This window comes from Lingula anatina, chromosome 7 (genome assembly GCF_051362555.1).
Source record: "Lingula anatina isolate TDL-2025a chromosome 7, LinAna3.0, whole genome shotgun sequence".
Taxonomy (NCBI): Eukaryota; Metazoa; Brachiopoda; class Lingulata; order Lingulida; family Lingulidae; genus Lingula; species Lingula anatina.
Genome location: NC_141773.1, coordinates 17,593,435 through 17,611,797, shown reverse-complemented (window position 1 = coordinate 17,611,797; position 18,363 = coordinate 17,593,435). Strand labels below are relative to the sequence as shown.

General features: G+C 36.8%; 2 protein-coding genes across 2 annotated transcripts; both read left to right on the top strand.

Annotated features, from left to right (window-relative positions):
* The first annotated feature begins 672 nt into the window (after positions 1 to 672).
* Positions 673 to 3,336, top strand: LOC106169515 (uncharacterized). The gene is made up of 5 exons (XM_013548985.2): positions 673 to 850; positions 1,306 to 1,415; positions 1,915 to 2,000; positions 2,293 to 2,427; positions 2,971 to 3,336. The coding sequence occupies exons 1-5, from the start codon at positions 694 to 696 to the stop codon at positions 3,263 to 3,265; spliced, it is 783 nt and encodes a 260-aa protein (XP_013404439.2). The 5' UTR covers positions 673 to 693; the 3' UTR covers positions 3,266 to 3,336.
* Positions 3,337 to 6,104: 2,768 nt separating this feature from the next.
* On the top strand, positions 6,105 to 16,129 carry LOC106178297 (uncharacterized). Its single transcript, XM_087016442.1, has 14 exons — positions 6,105 to 6,414; positions 7,376 to 7,510; positions 7,907 to 8,020; positions 8,387 to 8,503; positions 9,868 to 9,981; positions 10,108 to 10,221; positions 10,617 to 10,727; positions 11,254 to 11,367; positions 11,763 to 11,876; positions 12,117 to 12,230; positions 12,688 to 12,801; positions 14,122 to 14,232; positions 14,711 to 14,824; positions 15,241 to 16,129. Exons 1-14 carry the CDS (start codon positions 6,198 to 6,200, stop codon positions 16,044 to 16,046), a joined length of 2,409 nt encoding a protein of 802 aa, XP_086872568.1. The 5' UTR covers positions 6,105 to 6,197; the 3' UTR covers positions 16,047 to 16,129.
* Positions 16,130 to 18,363: the final 2,234 nt, after the last annotated feature.

Genomic DNA, 18,363 nt, shown 5'->3' with positions numbered 1-18,363 from the left:
CACACAGTAGGCCTATGTGTAAGAACGTGTGTGTGTGTGTGTGTGTGTGTGTTTGTGTTTGTGGAAGGGGGGGGGCGTGTTCTTGGAGGGTGAATTGCTACATATATATGTGTGTGTGTGTGTGTAAATTTATATCTGTGTAATGCATGTTTATTTTTGTAACTATTTCGCAAATTCACTTGTGTCGCAAACTGTGTGCTGACCTTTAATCAACTTTGTGTCCATAAAAGCTTCATCTTAAGCCACCAAACGTCATCCAACCCCCGCGTAGACGTGACATTATGGACGCCATCGCCTGACGTAAACTAAACACCTGTTCATACCATCAGAGGGCTAGGCACCAAGCGATGTTGTTGTAAGTCAGCTTCTTGACACCAGTACCGCCGCCATTACGTTAAGACTCCGGAAGTCTTTATCGCAATAACAAAGATAAAAAATATATGTACTGTAATATATTATAACACAATGCATGTTATGTCGTGTGAGATAACGTAGTTATTTCGCGTGCAGCCCTCTGCATCAACTACACTCAAACGATGGGAATGAATGGGGATATACAGCGACGGTAAACGTATTCTTTTCCACCATGAGTCAAGACACCGTCAGCACATATCGTCATCACCAGGGTACCCACCACTGTCTCCTGACCTCGGGGACAGTGCGTGTCTGATATAACACCAAGTAGGCGGACATATGTTGAGTATCTCACCAGTATCGGGCAGAGTCGACGCCATGCTGTTCCTTTTAGCGCTGGTATCTGTGGTTGGTTTAGGCCTGGCCACCCCGACTAACTATAACTGGGGGCAGTGCTTGTGTTTGACAGGGACCAATGTCAACGTGCGTAGCTCAGGTAAGTGAAAGGGATTTTACCAAGAAAAATGATTAGAAAAAAGTTAGAGAGCTGAATAGATATGTAATATTTTTAATAAATATAAGGTAAATGAAAATGAAAATGAAAACCATAAAAATAGGATTGAATAGAATTAAATTGACAGATTATGAAAATGTCAGAATATTATTAAAGAATTGATCTATATAGAAAAAAGGTTCCCCGTTTACGTGCTTGTCCATTGATTCATTTCTGCTTCTCAAATTGCAAAAAGCACGCTCTGACTTCCGACCTTTTTTTCTAAATACTCGGTGTCTCCAGTTATTGGAACCAACTGAAATTATCAAATGCCGAAATTTAAACGGACTTTAATGTTTCAAAAGAAGTGCGTACACAAACAACGAACACGCTCAAACCGCGGAACAAGGAAATAATTGGTCTGCATGTATATTGGATAATTGGTGATTATGTTTCAGCTTGTGGAACCAAAATTGGAACCGCTTCATCTGGCCAATGCTTCACATCTAAAGCGTCCAGGTTAACCTCCTGCGGCTACGTGTGGTATAAAGTGAACTACAATGGCAAGGTAAGTAAGTTAGATATAATGACCCTCATAGGGGAATATTGTAGAGGCGTGCCGGAACAAAAATGGTGGACTCAGCCCCGTTTCGTTGCAAAATGAATAGCAAACATTTATCTTTATGACATCGGATTGTCGATATTTCCCTAAACTGATCTCTTTTCATTGGCATCAGATCTTGCTTGTGACAGCGACCCAGCTACATTTTACTTTAGGAATCTCAAACACTCCAATAAAGGTCATTCTGGTCTTTTATTCATATCTGATACAGTGACATTCAATGAATTTTGCAACACTCCAATATTTGTATTCTTTTATATCTGATCGCAAGATTGCTTATAAATCTTATACGACATTTTTGTGCAATATTTGTACTTTATTTTTACTTAGAATGTTGTTTTATGACACAAATGGCAGTCTGTTACAATGGGAACAGATAAAATGTATATATACTACAGTTTAGATTAAATAGAAATAAAATATTTATTAATTTTTTTCTGTCTAGGATGGCTGGATAGCGGGCGACTATTTGGTGACCAGTTCCAGTTGTAGTGGAAGCGGCAGCTCCGGCGCAACTGGAAAAGGACTATGGTTTGGATCTTGATTTTCTTGTCTTTTACAAATGTATTTTAATAAGCTATTACCTGTAAACCAAATATTCAATATACAGTAGAATATTTGAACTAAATTTTTATGAGCAACATACAATACGTGCTAATGAGGACAAACGCAGACACAAGAAAAGACACGAGCATGCATGTAAACATATGCATAAATACATTCAAACATGTACAACATACACATTAAATATACTTTGAACCACATACAAAGTACCGGGAGCATACCGAGTACTGATGCTAAGATGATAATCCCTCTGTTACAGCACCAGTGCCAACATTCAAACTGTTGGCCGGGTTGTCCACGGCGAGGCCAAAGGAGAGTCCATAACTGGTCAACTGGCTGTAGCGTACACCATTGTAAACAGAGTGAAACACAATGGATACCCAAACACACTCAAGTAAGAACTTTTATTTATCGTCTTTAGTTTTAGTGCTGAAGTTGATAATAACTTTTATGTTTTATTGTAAAGTGCATTGAAATGTATGAAAATGGAATGCACTTTACGATATAACACATTATTATTATTAGTCATATTATTATTGTGATTATTATGATAACATCCTGACAAGGGGGCCAGCAGAATGGTCGGGTCGGGTAGACATGGAAAATCAGTAACCGAGTTTTATTAACAATCACTATAGGCCCCTATAAGTCCCAAATAAGGTTTACCTGGGAGTTCCACTAGATTCTATAAATAAACTTTATTGCCATATAATCACTGGAATAATTATATATATATATATATACTAGTAGTTGGTTAGATATTTATAGATCTTTTTAGTTTTTTCAGATGTTTGTGAATTAATTCGATTAGTAAGTAAGTCCTTTCGAGCGTATTTGTAAGTGGCATATATTTAATAAATTAGTTAGTCAATACGTGGGTGAGGTAATGTTCGTATAGAGCTTATACTAGTCATCTTTTTTTTTTTTTTTTTTGCAGCGGGGTTGTTTATCAACGATACTCCAGTGGTTACCAATACAATACCCTGGATGATTCCAATCACGACAGAGCATGGGCTTCATCCAAAGCCAACAACGACGCCACCTATCGTAGAGCAATCCAGGCCGCTGAAGACGCGTTGTGTGGCTACAAGTCCGACCCTACCGACTGCGCAACAGACTACTGCGCATACGATCCTTGCTCGGCGACAAAGCCCAATGCTTACTGGGACGTCTACAATAAGAAGAAGATCGGAAGCCACTGGTTCGTTTGCCGCAGATCCAAGACTGGCTAAGCAAAATTAAGTCAAATCTGTCTAACCATCAAAAATTGTTTCCAACATGTCTTTTGCGAGTTGAAAATAAATAATTGCATGTAAACGCCAATCCGTGTATAGGCTCAGTGTTGACTTTTCGCTGCGCAATAAGCATGCTCGTCAGAAATGTTGAAAAGTTCAAAATTTTCTACTCTTAATTTCGTTGCTTGGGTTTAGATTGCATATCAGGTTATCACAGAGCTACTTGAACTTCTAAACGCTTTTCCGTAAACATATACTATAAATAATACAAAGGGTTAATTTATTTCAACTTGTCATACTTAAAAACCGAACCACAAAAGTGATTGGACTCACACTGGCGCTTCTACTTTAAGGCCACACATTTTGTAAGCTGAGACTATTTTCCATTAACTGAATTAATAAGGTCGATTTAGAAGCGTGGCCTTACCACACAACTAATACTAACCCTAAACTTAGGCCTTGAAATCACTCCCGAGGTTCTATATCAGCTGCTATTGCGAAAACATCAACACATAGGCTATAATTGCGCGCAATATTGATCTCACACGTGTACATATTTACAAACGTGGAAATAATTCAAGAAATATAAAAACTGCACATTAAAGATCTTAAAGAATCTGAGATTAGGTAAATAGATATAATGCCTTTGAATACATCTTTTATGTTATTTTGGGCAGACCCATTAAATTCAGCCATTAAATGCTTTGAAGAAAGAAGGGTTTTTGTAACTGCCATTGGTCTGAAGGAAAAAGGAACTTAAAACAAAAATTAATTTATTGTCAGTCCAGCTTTTCTTATCCTGACAGGCTGGTTGTAAATAAAAATGTGTTGGGGTGGTGGGCTCATGCCCTAGTTAGATTCCACTTTACCAAAATAACACGATTCAGAGCTGGGCCTCTGAGGACGTGTATTTGACAGCGCCCCTTGCATAGTTGAGAGCGACTTTTTGAGTGTGTAAGGCTTCTCGCCTTTATTATGAGGAAAGATCGTCTCTGATAGGAAGGTAGGTGTCTCACCTACATAGTATCAGATTTATAGATACCGGTCTACATAGGGTGCCCTGATTTAATAACTGGAATAAATCGACACGTTTGATTAGAAACTCAAGAACACGCCTCAGAAATTGTAAAGTAATATCAACGCCCTTAAGGTTGTATCTCATAATATAGGGTAGTGTAGTTTGAAGTGCAATATAATGCACAAAATCCAAGATTTCGTATTTAGGCGATTTTATTGGGTAACTTATTACTGGCATTGTTTTTTCCTTAAGCTGTTGCCCTTAACAAATTATTGACAGATATCGACACACCAAAACTTTTGCACACATCGTGATGAATGAGTAGAGGTCCTGGATCGTATTTAAACAATTGTGCCATAATTCAAAACTCGTACTGGTGCCTGCTCCTTTCTTGCCTTTAAGCGTAATTTAGTTTCCAAAAATATAGTTTATACAACACGTGTTTTATACGAAAGCCTTTTATTCATCCCCATTTAAAAGAGAAACGAACTACGGCGAGTTTTTTTTTTTTTTTTTCGAACATATTCATATTCTGTTTCAAGCAATTATTCTGATACATTGTTACAGCTGTTAAATATTGAAACCAAGTCCCCTTTTCACAAAGAATCTTAAATTCGTAGTTGACTACACCAAATTCTTAGTCAGGAAAGTTGACTTTTTTGTGAAATTAAACAAGCATTCGCTTCACAAGCAAACTTTAGTCGGGTTTCCCGACTAAGAGCTTGGTTACAAATATTATTAAGTCCGTGAGTCACTACGTCGCGTCTCACAGAAATTCTTAAAGGCCGCTGCTTCGTTTAACCATAGCTGAAAGTTAACGAAGCCTTAACTCTTCTGGAGGAGTTAGTGTGCAAGCTAAACTAAAACTAAATAAGAGCATAATCAACAAAAATTTGAAAAAGGTTCATACCTTCTTCAAGGTATTGTGTTAAATATATTTGAATGTTACTTAAATTTATTGAATTTTCTAATAAAAATTGAATGTAACATCATCCAGCCGATCGGATTCATGTACTCTTGACTAATAGATGTCCGATGGCAGCGTTTCAAAGCAAGGTAATGTTAAACTTTATTTTCAAACGTCATGTCATGTGAACCTATCCGGATTTTACACCTCATATATTTGAAAAGTTTCGGTAGCAAATGTTAGCCAAGTTAACTACCGTAAATAGGACCAAAGATTGTTTGTGAAACACTCCCAGTCAGCTACAGCGTAGTTGACCTTGCTAGGTCACATAGCTAAGCCTAGTCAACTACGGATTTAAGAATCTTTGTATAATTGGAGTCATGGACCATATTACGCTGCGTTCTTGCCTTCATTTTCTTTGAAGTCGAAATTCTCCGTTACATTGCAAACTTGTTACGTTAAAACATCTTTATTGTTATTTTCAAAATGCAGTCAAGACATTGCCATCTGACCTAGCTATTTTGTGTCACATAGTAGGGTGAATACATGTCCTCAGGTTCAAAAAGTTATCGCCAGTCGTGACTTAAGAGCCCTGCAATACATGTGCGTCTTTGCCGTTAACGTTCTACCGCTGACCCCAAAAAGGACAGGAGCGGCACCTTGGCCTAGGGGTTCACAGGGGCAATTAGGACGAAGAAAAAAGCTGCTTGTTAATCTTCTTTTGTTTAGCTCGTAAAATGTACGCAGACATTCTAAGCGTTTTCACGGGCGAAAGTTATTAATAGAGTTAATTTGGCCATAAATTATTTAGGACCCATTTATAGGCGAAAACTGTTGACTCCAAATAAGAAAGAAAGCAAAAGGTAATATGCATTCATCGGGGATTTTATCGTCGCTCTCCTCATCACGATTAGTCCGGACATAGCTTTATAAACCGATGCGGTCGGACTTTTCGTCACACTTGCCTACAATCTCTTCAGACAGAGAGAACTTACTGTACGATAATGTTCAGTTTTCGAGGTGGCGTTTTGCTTCTGTGCATCTTTCTTAAATTTGGCCGAGGACAGAATATCCCATCGGTCAATCAAAATCAGTTTTCCAAACTCCTAGAGTTTGTAAAACTTCAGGTTCAAATTGAGAAAATCAGCGATACTCTTCACAAGGAATGTCCAACTCTATTCCAGCATCCAGACGTCTCAGGCTTTTTAAAGCCAGTCATAGGTGGGTTTTGTACTTGTGTGTAATAAACTTAAATCTCTCTCTCTCTCTCTCTCTCCGTGTGTGTGTGTGTGTGTGTGTGTGTGTGTGTGAAATGATCATGCCCAATATTTAACTATATTGGTATCATTCAATTTCCGCCGAGGGGTTAAAGTTGTTAAATGTTAAAGGAAAAGGTAAGCAATTTATGCAAGAGTTTTTCTTTTAATTATCAATCTTAATTATTGGGTCTTTTATATTGTAATATTTATCCTTTATATATGTTGTTTCACTTCTTTATACCAAAGTTTTGAGCTTACTAGTCTGAAGGGCATCCTGATAAATAAAACCTGGATATATAATGTATTGAGGACTTTTTTGGATGAATACAACAAATTCAGATTGCACTGAAGTCAGCTCTGGTCCCTAAAGGGGACGTTGCGCATTCTAAGGCTGACCTTATTACGGATTGCTAAATAGATATTAAGTCCTGTGTGTTCAATTTTTCCTCTAGGATAAAAATGAACATGCCTTAATATACAATTTGAGAAAACATATATTTACATTGCAAGCTTCATTTAAAAAAAAATTCACTCTGGCCGATCCAACAGTATAAAGGCAATGGGGGTACAGTGCCGCGTTTAACAACCGCACTGCGTTTTGCAACCAACTTTTCTTTTTTATTTCACTGAAGCAGTTTGAAGAAAATCACGAATAACTGAGTAATGACTATGGTTCACGAATAAGAACAATAATAGGTTGCATTCGCGAGTCACGGGATTGAGGTTATTCACGGATCACGCTTAACAATGTGAACGTTTCACCGTCTCGGGAAATAAAGAAGTGGCTTTCACGGGTAACGAAAATTACCCAGTGGAACTCTCAGACATCAGATGTAGACAACGTTCGAACTGAGTGAGGTGGTGAACGTTGACATGCACACCAAATGACTTAAAACGCCCATTCTTTTATCATTTACACGTAGGAAAAAGACAGCTGTACTATGGCGCGTCGTGGGAGCATTTAGGTGTTAGGATTAGTCTTGCAGAGCATACTCTAGACTTTTTAACCCAAAGTTATCTGAAGTGCAAAGGTGGACCACTAAAAGTCACGACGCAAGGTGAGATACTACGTAATACCTAAAATAACAGGACCCTGATCATGATAATAAGAATGAAATATGTAAGAATTCTCATTTTCCCCTTTTAATATATCAAAGATATCAAAGGAGACTAACCATGTTTTGGTTGTTTAGATTTATAAGTGATACTATTTGATATATTAGTACTTCTACTAGTAATGGCACTAATACATCGGCAGGTAAATTAATATTTTAGTTGTCAATGAATACTCAATTAAGGCTCCATTCGTTCATTTCTCTTTCAGTTGATGTACAATTTTTATAAAAGACCGATTATAATTTTTCTAAAGTTATCTACGTTTATTTTGATTCCACCCCAAAAATATACAATTTATCGATAACGTCATTGTTTTTTATATTTATCGCCCTTCTTAGCTCCTGATCCATGTTACAGTCGACCGTGTCACAATAACGGGACGTGCTCGACCAATGGGAACTCCGTTACCTGCGCCTGTCTGCCTGGTTTTACTGGAACTACGTGTGACGTAGGTGGGTGCACGTGGACTGGTGTGACGTCACAGCAGTGATACCCCTACGTGTAGTAGATCGAATGCGTTAACAAAGCCTACACCTCTACAAAAAACGGCGTTTATTCATCAACAATATTTTACTTATATCAGCTTTTAATGATTTACCATCGTTACCGGGATATAAAGAATGTTTTGTAAACATTAACTCTGTCAGGAATTATTGGCTTTCAAAATCATTTGGTACCCATAGCAAATACCCTTATGTAAGTTTCAAATTGATTTAATAGATAATACAGACAAATGCATGAACACAAGCTGATGCTACCCTCTTGGTTCGACAAAAGAAGGATAATATATTGAAACACTTTTCACATATATTTTCTAGAGATCAATGAATGTTCTAGTCAACCGTGCCAGCGGGGAGAAACATGTGTGGATTTGGTAAACGGCTATCGATGCATCTGCCAAGTTGGACACGATGGAAAGCAATGCACTTTGAAAGGTATCGTCGCAGACAATGTGTTTTATTACTACCGATGCCAAGAAGGTTGTTTTCACCTCCATATGTCTGTCTTCCTGTTCGTCACCATCCTCACTCAAAATGTTATGAATGGGTTTTGATGAAATATTTAGGATAGGTCGCGATGGTGTGCTTAAAAGTGATAAGAGGTTTGTTGTCCTGTGCTTGCTGTTGTGTTTAAAGGGCCATACTCACCAACAATACACTTCACATTATAATTATTTAAAATGTTAAGTGATAATACAGAGGACTTTAAACTCCCAAACCCAATATAGAGGTGCAATCGAAGTCACGGGAATGCTCTTAAAAATATTTAGTGCACAGATTGCAAATTATGTCTTATTATTTTAAGGTCCCACGTGAAGAAGATTGTATCAAAGCTTCACTCTTCATGGAACCATGAATAATAAAAAATTTATTTATCTTCCATCCCCAAAAAAGGAGCATACGTTACTGGCACAAATGCAAACCGTTCAACTATGAAATGTTTTACTCACTTTGAAAATTCAATCATCACTGGTTTTGTTATTTGATGTAGCCTATCACCTACAAGTATAACGTTGTTAAAAATTATAATAATCTTCTGTGTAGAGCAATTAATTGTCTTTGAGCAACTTTAGTTTGCTTGTCATTGAATAATAAAAAACGGGGAAAATACACCCTAACGACAGTAAAATAAGCATTAAATAAAATATTTTTCCCCTCGTGCTCCAAATAAAACATCAAAAATGTCAAACAATCATGGAACCACAATATATTTTCGGTCAGCTCTTGCACCAAATACTTGAACAAAATGAAATATTTTGACAATTTCTAGGAAAGATTCGATACCTAGTACTAGCCATGACGCAAAGCCCCACGAGTTAAAGTTTAAATATTTATAAAAGCGTCCTTACGTCATGTTTAATTTACCAGGACTGAACCAGTACAAAATATATCGGAACGCAGTATAAAAATTGTGATTAAATGACCCGGAACATACGTTACCGTACGTTTTTGGAACATATAGTTACCATTTTCAACTTAAAAGGCTCTTAGCGTAATATAAAAGACATGGTAAAAATTAAAATTTGAATTTAAATTTAGACATTCGTAGATTTTTTGTTCTATATACATATATGTTTTAAATTCAATTATATTTTTTGACACTTCAGCATGTGAAATGCACCTCTGTATTGGGTTTGGGTGTACATCGTAGTAGTAGGAGAACAAACAAGTGATATTTCCCTTTAAAAGATATCTATGGCTTTTTTATTTGTCTTCTTAATAAGAAAAATTTGTTAAAAAAAGAGCAACATCTTGCATAGAAATCGTGTGTTGATATATAGTAAAATGTCTTGTTTCAGTGGTTGATCACTGTCGCAGTCAACCATGTCAAAACGGTGCAACATGTGTGAATGGAACTACAACATACAGCTGTATTTGCCCAAGAACGCACAGCGGAAGAAACTGTGAAAAACGTACGTAATTTATATTTAAAAATGTAACGCATTAAGTTATTATGTCACGTCATTTATAGTTTATAGCCGATGTAATTATGATACCCTTAAGAATGAATGAGTTAGAAACGTATGTTTTTTTCTCAGACATTGACGGATGTATTAGTAGCCCATGTCCCAGCGGAGCCACCTGTCAAAACCGCCATGGTCACTTTGAGTGTGTTTGCCCAGCAGGATTTGCGGGGAATCTTTGCCAGTATGGTAATTACGTGTGCCAACGTGGAGATAAGAAACAAACATCTCTCTCTCTTTTTGTTACACACACACACACTCACACACACACACACACACTTGCACGCGCACACATACACACACAAAGTGCCCGTCAGCATTCACAATACCATTTAAAGAAAATGCTACTTATCAAAGTAGTAATGCACTAATCGAACTTTGGTAAAATTCAAGCATAAGAAAGCCAATTGCTTTTTATGTTCAGCTTATAGACTAACCTTTATTCACATATAAATGTATAGTCGTTCTAAATTATGAACTCCAGCTGACGTAACCCGCTTGTTCCAGCAGGAGAACATGCCAGTTATACAATAAGGTACTTTTTGCACACACTGATATCTACAGTTTGTATGCGTATTTTTTAGAAATCAGTGAATGTGCCAGTCGGCCGTGCCAGCGGGGAGGAACATGTGTAGATTTAGTTAACGGCTATAGATGCATCTGCCCTGTTGGACATTATGGAAAACATTGTGAAGGTATAGTCGGAGGCGATGTTTTATCGTTTATTCTGCGTTGTATAACTCTTCTTGTAATAGTGTGCAATGCTGGTTGAATGATTACATTGGCTTACATAACAATATCGTATTTAAATTATGTTTAGTGTTTGGTTTATCTTTCATGGCAGAAATTACAGTTGGGATTATTCACATGCGAGGTATTACAAGCAGATGTGACATCGCTGGCATCTGTTAGAATGTCGAAAATGGTGACACACAATCGCAGTTACTTAGATTAATGGATTTTTTGGGGAAATATGCAAAGCAAATGCTGAAATGTTAAAAACAATATGAATAAAAAACTTCAAACATGTAGGAAATGAACCACAATGAACTTAATCAAAGAGTCGTTCTTAACAAAATGCAATTTACACATACGGGTAGAACTGTATGTATATCAATTACAATAATTCACGGCTTTTCTGCTATGATATCTTTATCGGAAGGTTGCTGTAAGAGATTGGTTGGAATCGTGTGTTCATCAGTTGTAAAAATTCTGTTTCAGTGGTTGATCACTGTCGCAGTCAACCATGTCAAAACGGTGCAACATGTGCGAATGGGACTACAACGTACAATTGCATGTGTCCTAAAGCGTACTCTGGAAGAAACTGCGAAAAATGTACGTACTAAACGGTATACCTTTACAAAAATAGATTGTAACTCATGTCATCGTATCGATATCAATAATACTTTGCTCCCAATATAACTGAATTCCGTATTTCACACAGCGATTGAAGTAACAAAGAAATTGGAGCCGGGGGGGGGGGGGGGGGGGATGGGGGGTTTGGGGGGGACATCTATTAATTATATATAAAGCAGAGACTTCTATTTTGAGCATTCCAAGTTATGCAAAACGGCCCTCCCGTATTGCTCCACCGATCCAGCAACAGGTGCATGCGGTAACTGGTAAATTGATCAAAACATAGTTTTTCTCGTCAAACGGTTTCTGTAAGAACGATGTAACCTGTTTGATTAGAATCGTGTGTTGATATATAGTAAAATGTCTTTTTCCAGTGGTTGATCACTGTCGCAGTCAACCATGTAAAAACGGTGCAACATGTGTGAATAGAAATACCACTTACAACTGTATTTGCCCTAAAACACACACTGGGGTAAACTGTGAAAAAAGTAAGTGGTATTTTGGGGGAAATAGCAAGGTAGATCATGTCGCCAACTTCATTTTAAGTGCTCATATGTCCATGCTGTCCATGTACCACATTTAAAATAAGTTTAAAATATCTTTTCGTCTCATATTTAAGAACGGCGTAGACAGCAGTGTGTTGTTTTAGGTAATTTTTGTATTTTCAAACCTACATGAATCATTGCTTGATTTTTCAGGTTAAATGGCATTTTGTTTCTTTTAAATAGATATCACTGAATGTGCAAGCGCCCCATGTGCAAATGGTGCCAAGTGCATAGATCAACCAGGTTCTTTCCAGTGTGTGTGCCCAGCGGGGTTTACAGGAACGTTGTGTGAGAATGGTGAATATATATTTCGTAATAGAATAGAAAACGAGAAGTGTTTGATTTCCACCCTAAGTTTTGCTTCAGACTACTGGGAATTGACATGGACCTTAATGTTCTCAAGCTTTTTTTTCTAGTTGGCGCCGTATATAAACTGTGCCTGAACTACCGTGCATGTCAGCACCTGAAGGAGAGACGTTGTCTGAAGTTATCGTGACACCTATCAGTAGACTATAAAATAATAAAATATTATGTATTTACATTGAGCCGCATGCAAGTTAGTATTTAAGTAGTTGTTGTTAAAACGCTGGGAGAATATTTGATTTCTTTTTCATATGTACAGGTAAGCATATTATCTTTTTTGTTGATGATTGATGATGATAATGAATGTTTCACCATTGGTTCCGAGAAACAAATCTGAAAGATGCAACTGTTTTAATTGATAAAGCATGTTCTACTATATTCCTTTTATTAGACATTGATGATTGCATAAGTAACCCATGTCCCAACGGAGCCACGTGCATAGACCGCCATGGTCACTTTGAGTGTGTTTGTCCAGCAGGATTTGCGGGGAATCTTTGCCAGCATGGTAATACAGTAATGGATGCAGACGTGGAAATAAACAGTCACTGTCGCTCTCTCTCTCTCTCTCTCTCTCTCTCTCTCTCTCATGCACGCGCACTAAAAACGAAATTCAAAGAAAATAGCACTAGACGTTTACATGAGTTTGTCGAACCAAATTAAGTCGCATATTGATTTTAAAAGGACCCATGCAAAATGCATATTCCATTCCTTTTCTTCGTAAGTTGTCAAGAGCCAATCAGTGCTGCGAACATGTATATAATAAATTTTATATTTGCTGTTAAAGTGCAAACTCATTTCTCTGGTGTATAGTCGTTCAAATGAATGACATTCAGCCATTGGATCGCTATCATCCTTCAAATGAGTCATAAGGCCACTTTTAGAATATTCTATCGTCCTGTTCGCATTTTGGTTTAACGAATGAATGTCGGACTTTGTAGAAAAGCACTGAACCCACAAATTGAAATGTGTGCACTGTTTGTTTGGAAATTATACTTTAAATGTAGACATATTATGTTAATATCATTTATCAACGCTATTCAATGTTTGTCATTAATCTGCTTCATTTCTTTTTTATTAATGGGACCTTAAATAAATGCAGCCGTCATCGGCCAAATTCCGAACATCATACTTAAGTTTGTTCCATTCTTTTAACTGGCATGGCCTATTACTTAAATCAGCTCAGATCAAGGAGACACAAACACAAATAATGTATACTGATCTTAAGTACTTACGTTGCTTGTAAACAAAGTACTCGTGAATATATATATATATATATATATATATATATATATATATATATATATATATATATATATATATATATATATATATATATATATTCAGTTAAAGACGCTTCAATACATGCACAAGATTATACATACACATCTAATGGCCATGTTCATAGACTGCACAATACTACTACTAAGACTAAGTGCCAAATATACTCAGTAGGCTACAGATATCTGAGGAATTCAAAAGATCTAAACGCAAAACTAAACCATCAATGCGTGTTTTTATAACAAGTGCAATGTGCGTCCAAGTTGTTACCCCTTTTAATTTTTTACCAATTTTTCTCTTTATTAGTATAAAGGAAATTCCATCTTGATTATTCATATCTATGAACATTTACATTTTTATTAATAAGTTATTTAACTCTGTCATTACTGTAAAGTTATCTAGGCCTCATTGGTTGCTAGATTTATGCATTATAACAATAAACGAATCATATCATCCTCTTGTACCGCAAGAAAAAAGGAACCCCCCCCCCCCAAAAAAAAAAAAAAAAAAAAAAGATACAACATTATTTTAAATATTTATATTTTAGAGATCAATGAATGTTCCAGCCGGCCGTGCCAGCGAGGAGGAACGTGTGTGGATTTAAAACAAGGATATAGATGCATCTGCCCTGACGGACATTATGGAAAACAATGTGAAGGTATAGTTGAAACAAATATGTTTTATGATTTTTTAAAACTTTTAATGTACTCATTTGCAATGCTACTACCCGGCACTGGAAGTCTGCTATGGCAAAGACTGGCAGAGATCATTCCTTTCAGGCACTCTCTCACTGCTTCTGCTTTTTTTCATGCCTTTCTTTTTCGAAAGACCTGTGCGTTTAAATTTTAAATTACTATCGTATTGATTTTAAGACAATATCAAACTCGAATGTTAACACATCAAATCAACTCGGCTTGTATTTAATATAAAACGATACATTAGACATAAACCACGGAGAGCTTGATCGCAAAGTCATTCTGACAAGTATGTTTTACACACATTGGTAGACCTGTACCAAGCAAAATTAACATGAAAGCTACATTTCTGTGCTGATATGTTAACCAGGAACTTTTTAAAAACGGAGCAACCTGTAAGAATCATATATGAATCTGTTGTAACATCACTTTCTGTTTCAGTGGTTGATCATTGTCGCAGTCAACCTTGTCAAAACGGTGCAACATGTGTGGATGGAAATACCACTTACAGTTGTATTTGTCCTCAAGAATACACTGGAGAAAACTGTGAAAATTGTATGTACTTTAAATATACTTTTTTATGAATATATACAATAATACTACTCAAAAGAAGTAAAGGACTTTTTAATGATATACAACATGTTGGTATATGTTGGTCAGAAGATTTTCCATTTTCCTTTCACCCCCCCCCCCTACACGCAACTTTAATTACCTTAATAATTCTTCTTGTGACCTCCATAGATGGCTACACTCTCTAGTAATGTCTTAAGAGAATACTACAGAAAACCAAACTTTTTAGAAAAAAAACAGGGACTAACTTTAAATATGGAAATGTATTCACTTATCATTGGTTAAAATGGGGAAATTGTCCTTTACCCCATGAAAATCCAATTTTTGGCAATGAACAGTTGTCATTCCTTTAAAGGAATAAATATTCTTAAGCAATAACTCATATTAAATGGTATTTACAGGGACAAAATGTCTAGCTGGCGGTACTCTTAGCATAGGGAACGCGTCATTGACCTTAGAATTGGATTCAGTGAAATACACCCCGTCTGCTTGGATGAAAGATTCTCAACCAATAGATCCCATCCACGCAAACACAGTGTGGTTTTTCCAAGGTTATGACGGTAAGACCGTCGTTACATACGACAGCGTAGAAGCAATGAAATATCAATATGTAGCTGCTTCAACTACCCTCCCACACACATGGGCTGGAACCGGCCACGTTATGTATAGAGACAATTTGTATTACCAGTCTTATGGCACTAATAATATTGTAAAATATAACTTCCAGAACAATATCGCAGTAGAGAAACAGATAGAAGGCCTGAGTAGCAATTCAGGTATTAGTTGCCAATATTTTCATGACTATTATTCTTATTCTGATTTTGCTGCGGATGAGTACGGACTGTGGTTAGTGTACGGAAACGTGACAAATAACTGTAGACTGGTCATAGCAAAGATAAACCCGGACACTCTCGATGTGGAGAAATCGTGGACGACGAGCATTTACAGCAAGAGCGTTGGAAACACCTTCATGAAATGCGGAGTGCTTTACGGCACATATTACAACCGTGATTACATACGGTATACCTACGACACCAACACTGGGGAACAAGTGGCCCTTCCTCCGGATAAGATCAGGTTCGAACCTCCTGGAAAATACAGTCATTCCTTAGTCATGCTAGATTATAACCCCCATGACGGGTTTCTGTATTATGCAGATTATTCATACGGTTTCTTGGCCACGTATCCATTAACATATTCAGTGTAACTATCTGGGCTGTGGTCAGCAAAATAATTCAATATAATGTTGCGGTTAAATATATATCTTTCTTTTTGTACATGTATGTGCATGTGCACGCAGTGTATGTGAAATAAAAGGAAAGTATATTGTCTGAAAGTATATTTCAATTCTTGCTTATATACTGTATACTCTGAGCAAAAATACCCAGACTTCTACAAAATTGACATTTAATATCGAATATTTTTTCCAAATCATTATTCAGTTTTTTTTTCAACTTTGCTGACTGATACATGAAAATAAGGATTAAAATCGTGTTAATATAACTTTTTATAATCTCATTGATGTCATTGTGACATCAGTTTATTACTTGAATTCGTGAAGCAAACAAAAATAAACTGCCTATTCTAAGTCATACGACAATCATTGAAAGACATATTTTGCATCTCTATATTTTCCAAATTATCGTCTTTAAAGGAGTTATACGCCCCAGTATGGCATTAGTGTTTTAATATTAAAATAACTTATTATCCAAAAGGGTTGATATTTTAAAAAACTTTCGTTTGCTGAATACGAAAATCCCCCACTGCACAAAGCAATGCATGAATTAAAAATTTTTCAATGATTTACATAAAAAGCCAGATTTATCACTTTATGTCACCAGAGATTTAGAAAAAGGTAAAATTCGCGAAAATACAACATTGGTCAAAAAGATTGTGCTTTTATTTATAAATGATCACATTACATGAGTTAATTGCTATGAATGGCGATTTTCATTCCAGATACCATAACTAACATGATTAGTGGTACAGAAAATACGAACTAGTGGTTACGATATCCATATTTAATACCATTTATCCACATTTATTACATGTACCCCCTCAAATCCGATGTTCCACTGTCATGTCCACGGGGTAAAGAAATGCCCATTAAATTGAATTGACACCACCAAATGTCACCAAATTTATACACATTTAGCATTAGGGTGTGCTCGTTAAAGTCACGTGTTTATTAGCGTGTGTGTTCACCACGTACTGTAATTATCTCCTGTAGACGGCGCCGCTGCCTTCAACAAGGGTAACAATTCTGTTTTGTGGAATATTGCCCCATGTTTCCTAAAAAGTTTGGCGGAATTTGTTCGGACTATTTGGAATTTGGTTCTCCTCTTGATTACACACTTCAAATCACTTCCACGGATGGTCAGTAGGTTTATTATCAGGATTCAAAGATGGCTTCTCCAGCCTCAGAGCATTAGGTTTCTGCAACAAATCATTCACCACGTGAGAGCTGTGTGCAAGTGTGCTGTCATGATGAAGCCTGGATCACCCCGAAGTTGGAATGAGGTATCCGTTTAGAATGTTAGGTTCAGTGACTCCAGAACTACCAAAACTTGGTTAACCATCACTAAGAACAAGTTGGTTTTGCTGAAGAATCAAGGCATTTCTTGTACGCCTTTGATGCAGAATGCTTTGTGGTAGGTTTGTACAGGATACTATCGCCTGAGGTGTCAGGTCAGTCCACGTTTGGAGAGAATCCCAAGCCCATGGTTTTAGTGCATTGTTCTTTCCGGAAAAGAACGTTACTGGGGCACTTCACTGAAACATTCTCAACAAATGTCTCACTCCATTTGCAAGAGGTGACGTCAGACATATTGCAGGAGTCATCAAGGAAATGCACTTGCTCACAACTCTCGTTTGCTGAGTGATTTGTTGCAGAAACCCAATGTTCAGAGGATGGAGCAACCATCTTTAAGCCCTGTTATTAACCTTTCTAAACATCTGTGGCATGAATTGAAGTGTGCAATGCAAAGGAGAACCAAACTCTTAATAATCTGGACCAACTGTCCCAAGCTCTTTAGGAAGAATGGGACAATATCCCATAAAACAGAATTGTTACCCTTGTTGAAGGCAGGCCATGCCACCTACAGGAGGTAATTGCAGTTCGTAGTAAGCACAAACGCTATAAGACAAGGAGCCTTTAACGAGCACCCCCTAATGCTAAATGTGTGTAAATTTGGTGACATTTGGTGGTGTCATTTCAATTTAATAGATATTTCTTTACCTCTGTGAAAATCACTTTGAAACGTCGGGTATGGGAGGGTACATGCAATAAATGTGAATAAATGGTATTAAATATTGATATCTTCACCGCTAGTTTGTATTTTCCGTATCACTAATCATGTTAGTTATTGAGTCTGGAATGAAAATCACTATTTATAATCATCTTCTCCTGTGATGTGATCATTTATAAATAAAAGCACATGAATCTGGGGGTGGGACAACCTTTTTGACCAATGTTATATATTTCACATGTCCTTCATTGTTCACATTTCTATTTTCTTCGAATG

Coding starts and splice junctions, on each gene's coding strand:
- LOC106169515 (XM_013548985.2), top strand. CDS start 694: ATGTTGAGTATCTCACCAGTATCGGGCAGAGTCGACGCCATGCTGTTC. Junction 1,416..1,914: donor AAGTGAACTACAATGGCAAG/GTAAGTAAGTTA, acceptor TTTTCTGTCTAG/GATGGCTGGATAGCGGGCGA. Junction 2,428..2,970: donor GGATACCCAAACACACTCAA/GTAAGAACTTTT, acceptor TTTTTTTTGCAG/CGGGGTTGTTTATCAACGAT.
- LOC106178297 (XM_087016442.1), top strand. CDS start 6,198: ATGTTCAGTTTTCGAGGTGGCGTTTTGCTTCTGTGCATCTTTCTTAAA. Junction 9,982..10,107: donor CGGAAGAAACTGTGAAAAAC/GTACGTAATTTA, acceptor TTTTTTTCTCAG/ACATTGACGGATGTATTAGT. Junction 10,222..10,616: donor GGGGAATCTTTGCCAGTATG/GTAATTACGTGT, acceptor CGTATTTTTTAG/AAATCAGTGAATGTGCCAGT.